The sequence below is a fragment of the Gymnodraco acuticeps genome, unplaced genomic scaffold, assembly GCF_902827175.1.
Source record: "Gymnodraco acuticeps unplaced genomic scaffold, fGymAcu1.1, whole genome shotgun sequence".
Taxonomy (NCBI): domain Eukaryota; kingdom Metazoa; phylum Chordata; class Actinopteri; order Perciformes; family Bathydraconidae; genus Gymnodraco; species Gymnodraco acuticeps.
In genome coordinates this window covers 4,729,471-4,744,014 of record NW_022990590.1, presented here as the reverse complement: position 1 = coordinate 4,744,014, position 14,544 = coordinate 4,729,471, and the positions used below count along the sequence as shown (strand labels likewise).

Here is a 14,544-nt window from a genome sequence, read left to right as displayed (position 1 = left end):
CAGAGATGTCTCGCCCCTTAGCCTATCACTTAAAATGTGTTGGAGCGCTAGCCAATAGAATTGTGACTGTTACAAAGTGATGTCACTATGTTAAGGAAGTAAACAAGGGAGACCAATGGAGGCGTTTCAGGAGTGTGTGGGAGAGAAACTCACTATCGAGGGAACTTTTGGATTTCAGCCTTTTACATGCACAACTACCTAGATAACAAACTAAAGGAATGGGAAAACCCCAACACGCATAATAGGGCCCCTTTAAGGCAGAGAACCCGACTTCCAACCTTAAAATGTCTTCTGAAGTGGAAGCTCTACTGCAGGGATGAGCTTCATATTTATTGCCGATGATATTAATAATACAACAAAGACACATGGGATGCTGTGACTTATCTGATTTGAAGTGTTATTGTAATGGATATTTTTAATAAGACCGTAGGTTTCTATAAAACAATGAAAATAATAAGGAGAAAATATAAGAATTTCATTCTTTCCTAATATTAAACTTCACAATTGAAGAAAACACATTAATCAAATATTTCCCAGAGGTATTTTGGCCCCCAAATATGCATAAGTGTGCTCTGTGAGTAAATTCTGTTCTGACCTAAGATTATAGATTGCACAATATACTCTTTCTTCGTCCCTTTTCTATTCCTTTTTCGCCCTTTTATGATGTAAGTATTACTTAAGTTTGTTGTAAATACGTTTTGTTTCGTGAATACTTTTGTTATCCACAGTGAAAAAATAAAAGATTATAGATTCTACATATAGATAAATGAAGCGCGTCCACTTCCTCCTACAAAATGAAGTGTTTTGAAGATCTTCCTTGTTGAGAAGAACTGGGGCCCAGGTAGTGTCACTTTTGTCGCTTCAGATGTAAGTTTGAGCTCTCAGTTGGACATGTGTCGCCTTATAACCAGTCAGCCATCTCTGGAGGCAGCTCAGCAGGAGGCGAGGCTGTACCACCTCGAGCCTCTGTGACGTCCTGCTGGTCAGCTCACAAACAAACTGCTGCCCTGTGCGCATCTGTTTCTTTAGGTGTGTAACGGAGGTGTGCTGTTTGCTTGCCCCTTGGTGTCTGAGTGCCCCCACCGTGACAGCAGGTTCTCACACACACACACACACACACACACACACACACACACACACACACACACACACACACACACACACACACACACACACACACACACACACACACACACACACACACACACACACACACACACACACACACACACACATTCCCGGAGGATCTCTATAAGCTGTATTGTGAGGCATAGGGGACATCTATTACAAAACCCCCTGTGGTTGAAAACTCCCTGGAGCTAGCTGCCGGCTCTCACACACTGAGACACAAACTGCCCCCGAACGCACACAAACACACACTCGCAAACACACATGACCTACAGACATGAAATTGCAAACATCTACCAACACGTTCACGCAGAGAAGTCTAATGGAAGTAGCTCTTTATACATAGTGTCTTGCATGAAACATTCATAGAGAAAGTCGTAATGGAGTGTTGCACACACTCCGTCAACGGTGAAAGGAACACAAGTCCTCACAGTGCTGGAATGAGTTTGTCATGTTGATGATTTTCGGCATTGAAAATCCTCTCATGTTCTATGACAATGTAAGTGGATGCAACAGAGCTGACAGACGCTTAAGCATGAAAGTAACTTCATTTCCTTGTGGATGTGTGCATGATGTGTGAGAAAAAGATTAAGAGATCCTTGTAGAAACTGCATGCATGTGTGTGTGTGTGTTTCTATTCCTTTAATGAGCCACACACAGCAGCGGGGTCCCCATCGCTCTGCTGTCTCCTAATTGGACCTCGTGCGCAACGAGTGGACCTCCAGCATTCATCTCCCAGAATTCACTGGGAGGAAAGGGGGCCGAGCAGGGCAACAAAAGAAAAAGACAAATAAAGGGAAAAAATATATAAAGAATGCATCCCTGTGAAAACCTGCCTACTAGTTTCACCTCTATGCAATTACTGGCAGGTATGGGCGGTGGTTTTAAAAGGAGGGTGATCACAGAGACTAACTAACTGAAAATAAAAAAGGACTGATGGTGGATCCGCCCTAGCATTCACAAGCAGTTGAACACACTCATCAAACATCATGGAGCAGACTTCCACGTAGAGACTCGCGGAGCGCGGCACAGCGCCTTCCTCACTAGCTCTTGAAGAGAGAATAAATCAGTGATTATCATATATCCCCAGGCGTTAAGCATCATCCCCGATGTACTTTAGACAGAAAAAGGCGAGTCGGGGAAAACAGTGATGGAAAAAAAAGTAGGCTATCATGGTAGCTTAAGTGTGCAAAATCTAATCTCGCAACAGTGTGAGTTGATTCTGGTTCATGACCTCTGCTGCGTGATTCCCCCGGTCTCCCTAAACTTCCTGCAACCCTGCAACTCATGCTATCTATCAAAACACCTTGGAGAACATCTGAAAATACAGATCTAGGTGCCAAAGAAGAGTCCATTCAATGCAGTCATTATGAAACGTGTATCCAATGCGCTTTTCAGCAGGAAAAAGGCCAATTAAACCACACAATTTACCTCTCATTTTCCCGTCTCCTGAGCACCGGGCCAGTTGAAGTTGATGGACGCGAGCAATTTCTTTAACACGGCAACCATGCAAATCACTTTCAGTGTCTCTCCCTCAGCCGTGTTCGCCTACGGTACGCTAGATTGCAGCCTCCTGTACTAATTGTCCCCAAACATCTCAGGCCAGCAGTGCGAGATAATTGAGAACGAGAGACGTCGATATCCCCTGATAGACAGACTCGCATAAATGAGAATTCCCACACTGATCATCCACATCAAACCAGAGAGCGTGAAATCTATTCTTTGGTTTCAACCAGTACTCCTGTAGAGCTGGAAAAGCTTAGGTAGGTGCTTAACAAGCTATATCTGTTTTAGAGAGGCTTAATTAAATGTAATACTGACATTTAATCCACCTGTGTGTCACCCTGACGGATAACCAACACAACAGAAGATCAATATGGGATTGACGATTGAATTTGCAGTGAGGAACTTCTGACAACATCAACACTCTTACTCACAGGTATAGAGCAGCATTGTTGGAGAAAAAAGTATCAATTATATGAACAATTTGGCCACATTTTCATGAAACTTGATGGAGGGATCTAGCCAAGGAAGAACCCATTACCTTTTGGATAGACTATTCCCAGGCAGATTTTTCACTTTTGTTAACCGAATGCACTTCTAGTTTCCCTTTTATCTTGAATGGGAAATTAATACACAGGTTTATTCCAAACCCAGTTTCAAATGTTGCCTCAAAACTTAAAATTGTTTTAATTGTGGTTCCAAACTAGGTCAACCTTTTGCACGAAGCAAAAAAAGAAAAGAAGATAACACATAGCTATGCAACACGAAAGTGTTCCTTCCTCTCTCTTGTACAAACAATATACAGAATGCCTAAAACATTTTTCAGTTTTTCCAGAACCAGAGATAACGCCTTATTTATTTCACTCAGTCTTCTCCTCTGAGAAAGCTGGAGCCTACATCACCCACAATGCACCATGATAGAAAACAGTTCAGTCGGGGAGTCTGGTATACTAGTAGCAGCTAATGTAGCATTGCGCCAATAGCTTAAAGCAAATATAAGGAGTGTCCAAAACTTTCTTTCTTTTCCTTTTTTTCCAACGTATATCCTTATTCAGTAATGTATACAATATGGCGCAGCTCCCTGTTGAGCTTCAAAAGGCTTTGTACCCCTTTTTTCACATACATAGTAGTGCATCTCAACACTTTGATGTGTACAATTGGTGTGGTTTTCCTTTAATGGGAAATCATCTCCCGTCGTTCATACTGGTTCTTTTCATTATATCAGCTACAAGTATCATTTGAATCAGTATTGTTTAACTTCCAGAATAAGTGACATGCCATTTAAACTTCAACCACTTACTGTATGAACGCTGAGCTCTGACAGCCAACAGAGCTCATGTCAAACGGTTTATTCCTTTGGGGAGAACACGTTGACATATTAAAAGCAGTTTGAGGCTAAAACAAAGCTTAAAGTAAAAGGTTTGTAAGAGCACAATATTTATTCCATTATTCTTGTTTATATGTATTGACTGTTGTATCGCTCTTTCTCAACCTTATTTACTTGTCTTGCCAAGTCAATAAAGAACTGATTAATATTTATGGCGATGGGATGGAGAAAAAATAAAGGGCTGTTTGAGTGTCAGGATTTCTCACAGGGAACCTCTCTGTTCATTCTAAAGAGCAGCTGTTTAATGTGCATATGTCACACGCAGCATTATCTTCGCATTATGTTAGCATTTCTGTGTCACCACGGCTTTACACAGCGTCATGTTAAGAGTCTATGGCAGGGAGGTAAAGCTAACATGGTTAGCATTAGTCACCCTCCACTGAGGCACATGATCAAAGAGATGTTCCGAATGTTAAACGGATGAAACACAGAACGATGACTCGGGTTGAGTCTTTAGAAGTTAGGCAGGCTTCGGGAGCGGGACAGTGGGCGGGCGTGGGCGCTCTTCTTCAGTCTGTTGACATATGTATTGCCAGGTCTAAGGCCCTGTATCATATCCACAAAGAGGTATGACATGGCGAAAAAAATGGATTTCTAGCCTAACGCTCAGACATCATTGGACTACATTTTATAGAAACAGATTGTTGCGGTTTACAGGAGCTATGTTGTCCTCTTGTGCGTGCAAACATACAATTGGCGAGTGTTTCAAAGCTCCACAACACAAGGAACGGATATTATTTTACCGATTTACCACATCTATCCAAAGGTTGTTGTGATGCAAGAAGATATTGCTTATTACCCAACGCTCTCAATACAAAATAAGACTTAAAAATAACTGATTATGGCCAAGCATTAGATTGTATTACAATGTATTTAGTCTATAAGTGGAATTCTGAAGATAGAACTTGTAGAATTATTATCAGAATTGGGAATCTTATGCTGCATATAAACCTTCTTTTTGAATTTAGTTTTGTGTGTTTCTTGTTAATTGAAATACTTACGTCTAACTTCAAGGTTTACAAGTTCCATGTTTTCTCTTTGTGCGTTTAAACATTCAATTAGGGAATGTTTCATAAACTTGGCAACACTAGGAAAGGGAATCATTTTTATTTCATTTTTACAATTTATTCAGAAGTTCAGTGTTGCAAGAAGATGTTTACAGCAAACAAGTTTCCTCATTTGTCTTCTTGCACCTTTAAAAATATATAAATGGAAAGACAAATATGGGAAAATCGCATATGAACTGCTGTTCCATTAAAGTAAGTAAAGCATTACATATTTAGTGAATGACTGTATCTTAAGGTTGTAAAACATACTTAAAACAGCTGAAGTTAAATCTTCTAAACCACAACGGTCTCTTTCCTGTCCACACTAGTCTTTAGACCCCGTTGAGGTCACACAGTGTCCAAGTAACACGCTGACAGACAGAGAGCAAGAGAGAGTAAATGAATGGTGTCTGTCGGTGGTCCCGGCGGAGCCATCATTAATTAAGCGTGAGATTGGTTCTCTCCACTTCCCACCCGTCTCTCATTCTGTTGATCCTGAGATGTCAGGGGATTCGTCACTTCTCACCTCGGAAAAAGAAACAGCTAGTGCTGGTGAAGTGGACCAATAATAGATGTGAAGATATCAAAACACACACATTTAAAGTCTACACACAACCTCAACTAAAACAGCTGCACACACACTGGACTCCGGCTCGGTGTCAGATTCCTATTGCTCTCTTCCAGCACTGCGGTACATCACTAATGATAGCTCCACTCCCTCTACGGCCCTATACTACCCTGAGGGGTGGAGACATCTGCCAAACTCGTACAGGTCCTCTCTTTACCTCTCACACCACCGTGTTTGACAGCCGACTTGGGAACAGTAAAATGAAAGGCCTTGGCAAATGAAAGGCCTTGGCAAATGAAATTCCGCGACACAGCGGTGTGAATCAAAGTGCTATGGAAGGTTGTGGAAGAAGAATGAACGGAGCACGCTCTCGGAAGTAAAGGGAAAAGTTAGGGAGGGCAAAAAGTAGTTACCAAAGATAATTTGGCATCAAACAGCCGCATCTTGGGTATTGACAAAAGTGGTATAGCTTAATCTTTTCACCTTGAAAAGGAGAATGCTGTGTATAAAAGATCTTTCACATACTGCAGGCAACTTATCGACTTCCTTTGATATTAATAGCCTATGACACAAAATGCCATTTTCCCAGCGATGCCACGTTATTCTTTGATCCGATGTGACCTTGTTGATGGTGCCGGAGACAGATGCTGGTGTAATGTATCTTAGTTCAGTCATCATCATCGCGCATTACTCATGCTACGCCTAGACGGAAAATAATATGGATTGCTCTGCTTTTGCTCCGGAACTTCAAAACCGCACTTATGAGAGCTTGACACTGGGCCTTTCTTGGTATTTAGTGGCTTTCCAAGAGCTCTGGCTCTGACTCCCACACGGTTGCACTCTGATAGAGACATACAAGTGTCAAGGGCCATCACTGCACGCCGGGCAATCTGTTGTTGAGATGAAGAGGCTGATAACAGCGGCTCCTGTCTGTCGTCCACCAACAACCCTGTCTCACCCCCCCTGAGGGAGAGTTATTGCTTTAATATGAACAACGAATGGTTCAATTTGTCCTCTGGGTGTCAAAGGACTGCTCGGCGTGATTACTTTCTTGGCACGGCGGTGACATTCATTGGCTTCGAGTCAGGAGGTATTGGAGAAAGGCCTCTGTTAGGCCGGAGTGGGTGAATGACAGATACAGATGGACGGAGAAAAGAAGACAGAGAGAGAGGCCGGCTTTGCACACCTCGACGAGCAGCAGCATGCAATCCTCTTAGATTGAGAAATACAGTATTCTGACCTAGGCTGATCAAAAAGGGGAAAAAATCCACTCCAATCCACCCACTCACAGAAAAGTCACAAAAACACATCAAATAGAGGAGAGGGCTTTTGAATTTTTGGCATGTCACTTTATCACATTTTCAAAGCTGATAATTAGGGGACAAAATATTCAGCTCACACTCAAGTTTCTCAAGGAGCAATGCAATTAAACGCAACTTTACCAACACTTTGGACACTAACCAATGGGTTTATGGAAGGAGTTTGACATTTTTGGAAAAGCAATCATTTCCTTTCCTGTCCAAAATAAGATACAACAGTTGATACAGTATACAGTTAACATGAAGCTGGAGCCAGCAGCCGGTTAGTTTAGCTTAGCATAAAGACAGCTATCTTATCAGTTATCTTCAGACAGTCAGCTGTTTTCCCTGTTTCCAGTCTTTGTGCTAATCTAAGATAACCAGCTGTTGGCTCTTGGATTCATATTCATCAGACATATATACAGGGGTATCAATTTCCTCATCCAACTCTGGATAAGGAAGTTAATAAGCGTATCCCCCAAAATATTGAACTATTCCTTTAAGATAAGTTCAGGATATTATTTGCATTGTTGACTCAAATCGTTCTACAAACTGGGCCGGAAAAGGCACTTACTATATGGATTACATAACAAAAACATTACTGTAGCTCAGTAAGAATCATTTGACGATATTTACAAAATGAGATATGAGTTTAATAATATTAATTATTTCGAACATATTCAATATTGTATAAATATAGAAGCAACTTTTAAATAATTCCCAACTTCATTTGTGGTTTCCCTCTACCTCAATATACTTGTTTTTGGAGTGTTCTTCTTTTGCAAATTAATTATTTAAAAAAATAAATAATAATATGATAATATCTTTATCGTGAATTCTGTTTTGGCTACAATACTCCTTCAGTAAAAATCGGATTTTGACAATTTTATAATTATTCCTCCAAATTCTCTTTAGATATTATGATTATATCCTTGTCGTGAAATCTTTTGGCCACAATTGGCTGTCCTGATTGGAACACACACAGAACCATCTTTGAATTGGAACTAACGTCACTCACCGCACACATACATACTGAAGCACACATGTTGCCTGCCTTACCTGAATGGTGGGTGGTGAACGCTGTTTGCGCGTGGTCGTAGTGGAGAGCGTGGTGGTGGTCTCAATAAAGGTGGTGGACATCTCCGGCGGCACCGAGGTGGTGGTGCGTGCGCCCCAGGTCACCGCCACATCGCCCACCAGCCGCACACTGCCGTTCACCTTGACGTTGCCGTGGCCCTCGGCGGCCATGTTGAGGACTTTGAGGCCGTTGTAATAGAGGCCGGAGAGCTGACCCTGGTAGGGTCGCTTCCGGTCGTTTCCGCCGATGGAGATCGTGGCCTGGGTGTTGAAGATTGTCAGCTGCCGGCCTGGCGCGGAGGGAGGGACGATAGTATTTATACGCTTGTGATCTAAAAGCGGAGGAACTACTTTTTTATCACGGGTAAAAAGCATTAACGGAAAAAGACTGTCTGTTACCACTATGGATTTACTGCTTGATTAAACGAGTGAGGATGGAGGTAAAATGGTTAAAAGTGATGAAACATGCTGAAAACACTCCAGTATCAGTTCTCAAGAACCCCACCTGTTCTGTTCACTGTAAAAGCCTGCAGCTATATGCACTGTTATCTACAATAGGAAGGCTTTTTCTTTTCACAGGAAAAAGCCCCCTGAAATAGCTAATGCTGGAAACAACACAAACCATTCAGCTACAGCAGCTTTATCGTAACACATGCAGGTGTAGACATTTACTTTTGGAAAAATGAGCTAGAACAAGTTCCACAGGCACACTTAATATTCTCTGGACAAAACAGTGGACTCATGCGGTAGGATGATTAATAAATATGGATACAGGGTTTGGCATATTATGATAAAGTATGAGCAATACACACTCACTGCATGTCATGGGGAATTTCATTAGGAGACGTCTAAATATCCTTGTCAAAACACAGTGCTCATGCATTAATTATGAAATGAAAATGTACCAAACTTTTGCAATACTAGAATCATAATTGAAAATCTCATTTGTATAATTTACATACAGAAAGCACTGCATGCCTGTCTTATTTGCACAATTACAATACACAAGGAATGACAGGGAGAGGACGTACATGTCACAGAAGCGAAAAATGAAATAGCACGTGTGGAGTCATGCAGGCAGCAGTAATGGGGTTTTCACACCTGAGTTTTAGCAGTTGTTAAAGGGACTTTAAAATCAGGTTAAGATCTTTATGTGCAATGGACTTTAAAAAGCAGTTTATGATGATATTATGTGGAGTAAGAGAGGCAGGAGTAGATTTCTTTTAATCCTCGCAAATGTTTTAAAGAAAAACGAGGTTGATTTCAGTGATTGAAAACTCTATCAGGGCACGTTGGCAGGCTTTGCTGTCAAAAAGGCGCCAATTAGCTCTCCATCACCAAACAAGTGAGGATTTGATCGTGTGCGATGTGTCTAACTACAATCAGATACATTACAGCAGGGAGAAACACCTGCTGTTTGGAAGGTTTTCAGGGGGGTATGCCCACTGATTAGTTTGTTCTCAAACATTGCAGAGGATTTGAGCCAAGCCTACTGTTGCATGCTGTCCCTTTAGACAATTTTGCACACAGTACTTATCTTTGCATGGTTTTAAAAGCTCTTCAGTCCCTTTAACTGGACACCATGATTCAACACAATTTTAAAGGATGACAATGACAAAAAGGGGGAAGAAATTAAAAATAAAAACCAAAGGAGAGAACTCTTTTTTTGAACTTGATTCTTTAAAAGGGGTGGTTTTTCATTCTCAGAGGTTGAAAGGGAACAAGCCGATGAAATGACAGAAAAATAAAAATAAAAACATTCTAGAAGGTCGATAGAGATTTACCTTTCTCCTGAAGCCAATCTTCTACTGGCCGGGTATATTTGAACGGGATTTTCTTATTTGCCATTTGATAGCGCTCAATGTCGCTGTTGCCTTTAAAGTTTGAGAGTTTAACAAACAGCTTGAAACAGTCGGCAACAGCAACAGACATCAAACATTTATACAGTGGTTTATAACGATGTTTATCTTTGTTTAGAAGAATTTATAAAAGCTTTATGATGAGTTTTTTTTCCAAGTAGCTTTAGTTTATATGTTTTAAATGTATATTTATACAGCACACTCCACACCAATATTTAACAAAGTATCCATAGACTAAAAGCACATTTTCATAGCACTCATAGAAAAGACACACTTTTTAAACAACCTGCAAGAAAAGGTAAAAACACAGGAAATACAACCAGTCTACATAATACAATCATTATATTGCATAATAAATAGGCATCACATGGTTAAAAAGCTAGAACATGCATTAACTGCCTTTCTGTGGAGCAAATTGGAGATAATTAATAGGCACTTGTTCTCCCACTGGACACCACCTGCTTTAATATGTCAAGGGCCAAGAAATGATTGGGTTGGAAGCGCATTTGAAAGGAAAGCCTGTGTAGCAGGTTTGTAAGGGGGCAACGATGGAGGAGGAAGTGGTAATATGAAGTACTGCAGACCTATGGGGAGAGAAGTCCCACAGCGACACAGATCCGAGGAGGACAATGCATACAAATGATATCATTATGGTGGGAGGTCTTTTTGAGAAAAAAGACCTGAACCCCAGCTGCGGCTAATAGGCCACCTTTTGCATTGAATGCTTAGTGTGTGCTTAGTATTTTTTCTGGCATGTTCCATTGTGTATTCTCCAGGTTGCAATATTTTGTCACCGAGGCATTCCCTAAAAGACACCGACAATACGATTGGGACATTCAACTTCAAATATGTTGGGGTATGACAAAAGACACCATGATGTCACTCAGTAACCAGATGGGAAGATATTTGGAGGAAAAAAGGGCATCAGTATTCCATGATTTATAGCACAAATGAAAGGGCAAGGCTTTACAATTGTGAGAAAAGGCTTTCTGGAAATGCTGCTTGGAGTCTCTCAGGTGATTTATCTACTGACTACATTATACACACACATACTCAAGGCAACATGAGTGCATCCCTATTTTCACTCTTGGGCAGAAGCCTCTACTATAATGGCTTGGCTGAGGCTCAGGAGGTACAGTGGGTTGTCCAATGATCGGTGGTTTCGATCTCTGGTTTATCCAGTCCTTGGGCAAGATGCTGAACCCCAAATTGCTCCCAAAGGCACAGCCATTGGTGGAGAGTATGTGTGAATGAGCATTGGACTAGAGGATGAGCATTTTGGCAGCTTGTGAAGCCGCTCTGCCATTGATGTATGACTGTGTGTGAACTATTAAATGTTGGCATGAGGTGTCAGAACCCCTCAGAGCCGGAAGACTCAAAAGGCACGGTAAAAACAAAAGTCCTTCCATATTCAAGTCAATATTAAAGCACCCTTTGCATTGTTAATGTTAGGGTAGACAACAGATCTATCTTATTAGGTTAAAAAAAAAAAAACATGGTTTAGGCTAAACCACGGGACACAAAGGCCGATCCCCTGTGTTTGTTAGACCAATCCAACACAACTCCCTTCAACCCTCAGAAGACTTTTGATCTTTTTTTGTTTGCCCGTTACATTGGAATAGCCAAAAGCCCAGTGCGTCTCATACACACTTAAGGGGGTGTCTGTATTTGACGCCCTTGGAGTGAGACCAGGCTGCCAATTTCAAGCCACCTGACCAAGTGTGTTTTCTGGGTAAGATATCATGCCTGTCTTTGTTCTACACAGTCTTCTTTTTGTTCTTTCGTGGTTCAGTTATTACCTGCATATCTGAATACCAACTGTTCCCACCTGCTGAATAAAATTGCACATAAGGAGGGAGCACACCACAGTTACATTAAACTGTTCATTAAGCCACTTATGTGGCAAAGTAGTTAGGTACCCCATATGCTTGTATCAGTTTCCTCTCCTCACTCCTCTATTCTATCGGTCCTTTCTACCTGTCGGAGAAGAAAAAAAACAAACTGGCCAAGTTCTCAGGTTAAAGCCAGCTGGGCAGGATGTGTGTGGATATGGCTGTGAGGGATCTCCAGGAGCTAAAGGACCGTATCTGCAGCGTGCCAGCAGGTTAATCAGCTACTCGCAGGGCTCCAGCCCTATTCCTTTGATCTCAGAGAGGTTTCCGGTGGCAGCCAAATACACTCTCCATTGGACGAGGACCACATAGGGAGGTATGATGGCTGCATGAGAAACCAGAGGACTGACGGAAAGGTGAGGACTTTCGTGGAAGTAGGTGGAGGGATGGATTGGGGCGGGAATAACACAGAGGGGAGGATGTGCAGCGTCTACAAAGCGTTGCTAATATGTTCACTTAGCTGGAGTGAAATCACATCTGAAACTGAGAGAATGCAGGGTAAGCTTGGCCTGCACTGCTAATGGCTTGGTCTCAGGTATAGCTCTTACATTGTTCTGGGTGATTAATGAGGTGACAGCCCCCCCTGTAATGAATACACCACAAGCTAATTGTCCAACTAATGAGAAAAATCTCTCTAGTTTGTCAATTTGATATTCAATTTCTAAAGGTGACTCCAGAATGGATGACCTTACCAATAAAAGCAGTATTGTTTATTAAAAAATCTATATTTGTTTCAAAGCAGAGTGGACACATATTTCACTATTTGTATATGAAGCTTTCATTACAAAGAGGACAGTGAAATTAAGCAACGTTATGTGTTTGATTATTTCTCATATTTCGGTGTCATCTAAAAATCTATTTTTAGGTTGCACATATATACCTTTCAACTATGCAATAATGATTGAGTCTTTGATTCAACTTTGATAACTTGTTCGGTTAGAAATCTCCAGCACAGACAACCTAATTTCTGTTTTCTTATTATAAACACTTAGTATACACAATATTTTAGCCATTCAATTCTTAATAAATAATACCAAAGGGGATCTGTCCAATGTGATAAATTAACAAGTAGAACGTATTGTGTTTGGAACTGGATCCTGGGCCACCTTAACTGATATTATTATCCTAGAAATCAGTGGAAGATCGTACTGTATTCTTAATCATGCTGTGAGGAAAACATTTCAAAGTGTATTTATACCAAAGTGCCAACTGTTAAAGGCTTGCAACGAGTGCTGTTTGATTGAGTGCCATTCAAAAACCTACTATATGACTTTGATTCTTAATCCGACCAGTTTGGGAGCCCTACTTAAATTATATTGAGCCTGGTGTCTCTGACATCATGTAGCAGGGATTTTCTTCATTATTCTTACTACACATAATTATTGTAACCTTTGTGTTATATTTCTAAATCTGAGCTTGTGTTCTGTGTTTTGAGTTCTCCCTCTTGTGCATCAATACTTTGTTTTTTTTACTCGTACTAAAATGCATAAACATATTGTAAAATAAATATGTATTGTTATTGGTAGTTGCAATATTACTACAATTATTATCATTATCATTATTATCATTATTATTATCAGTAGCAGCTAACGTAGTAGGACAGAATTCCTATGCAGTGTCAAAAACATTTTGGTATTATTTGTTTACATTTCCACATGTGCATCCCATGCATATTTAGCATTATTCTCACACTTCTGATTGGCTGATGCAAACCTTATTAACACTGTTAATATTTCATATTTGTTGCTGTTTCTGTGTCTCTTTTAGCCCTAATGGATGCATCCGCCCCTTGTTTCCTCCCAGCCCAAACAAAGTGTAAATGTTTCCTCTTTGGTGGCAGCCGTTCAGTCAACACAAACACTGGCACGCCGACAGTCATCTGCTGGTCGTTCGCTTCGTTCTATTCAGTTTACTTGCCAGACTAATCTCACCGGGGTTCCATCGCTGTGCCAGGCCTGAGAGCGCATCAAAACTGCGAAAATGGCTGCTGTGACAGGCTCCTGGCATTTTCTCAATTTGGGGATGATGAGTACATTTGATAAACTGCTGCCTTGTCCAAAAAGGCATCATACCCGGTTCCGGCCCATAGCTGTTTCCTTGTTATGTGTATCCTGCACTGCCCACCTCATTCCCAAATCCATGTGTTTCTTCTTTAGTCACTCATTCTGTTTTTCTATTCACTATCCTTTATTCTCTTCCCCTCCGTCTCTCTGCATTACAATCATCCTTCTTTGCTCTTCTCGGCTGACTCACACCTCTTCAGCTCGAGTCAGAATTTTCTGGTATCATTAATCTACTTTTTTCTCCCTTTCTCTTCTTCTCTACCCATCTATCTGTCTACACGTCAGCTCTTTCTACCTTCTGTCAACTTATTCCAGTCATCTACTCCATTAAATGTCTCTGTGTTCTTTCACTGTCTGCATTTCTTCTCTATTCACCCACGTTCCACTGTTTTTTTTTCTTCCTGCTTTGCTTTTCCCTCTATCCTCTTTCCCTTCTCTCTCCAACGTCAGACAAAGCCACGGAGTAAATTCATCATTTATCAGGTCGCTCTGAAATCTATGGTGTTGAAAGGATGAATTAAACTGGCGGCTTCCACGCTCAGCTTAGTCGGGGTTCTGAGAGCGACAGAGATTGTGTCTCAGATAGGGCTAATCATGTTTGGCCCCGGGGACGCGTGGGGATTTATCTCGTTCCCGAGGAATTGTTTTGTCTGAATTTCAAGACAAAGATTGGCAGATATCTCGAAAAACGGTTCTACTCATTGTGCCTGTTTCAGGTTGCAG

The 14,544-nt window shown here is 41.1% G+C and overlaps 1 protein-coding gene across 1 annotated transcript in view; it reads right to left on the bottom strand.

The window, feature by feature from the left end:
* The window catches only part of LOC117554367 (neurexin-3b-like), a 361,509-nt gene that overhangs the window by 25,196 nt on the left and 321,769 nt on the right, over positions 1 to 14,544 (bottom strand). The window contains 2 exon segments of the mRNA XM_034228777.1: positions 7,990 to 8,297; positions 9,792 to 9,881. Coding sequence (XP_034084668.1) covers positions 7,990 to 8,297; positions 9,792 to 9,881 — 398 coding nt within the window.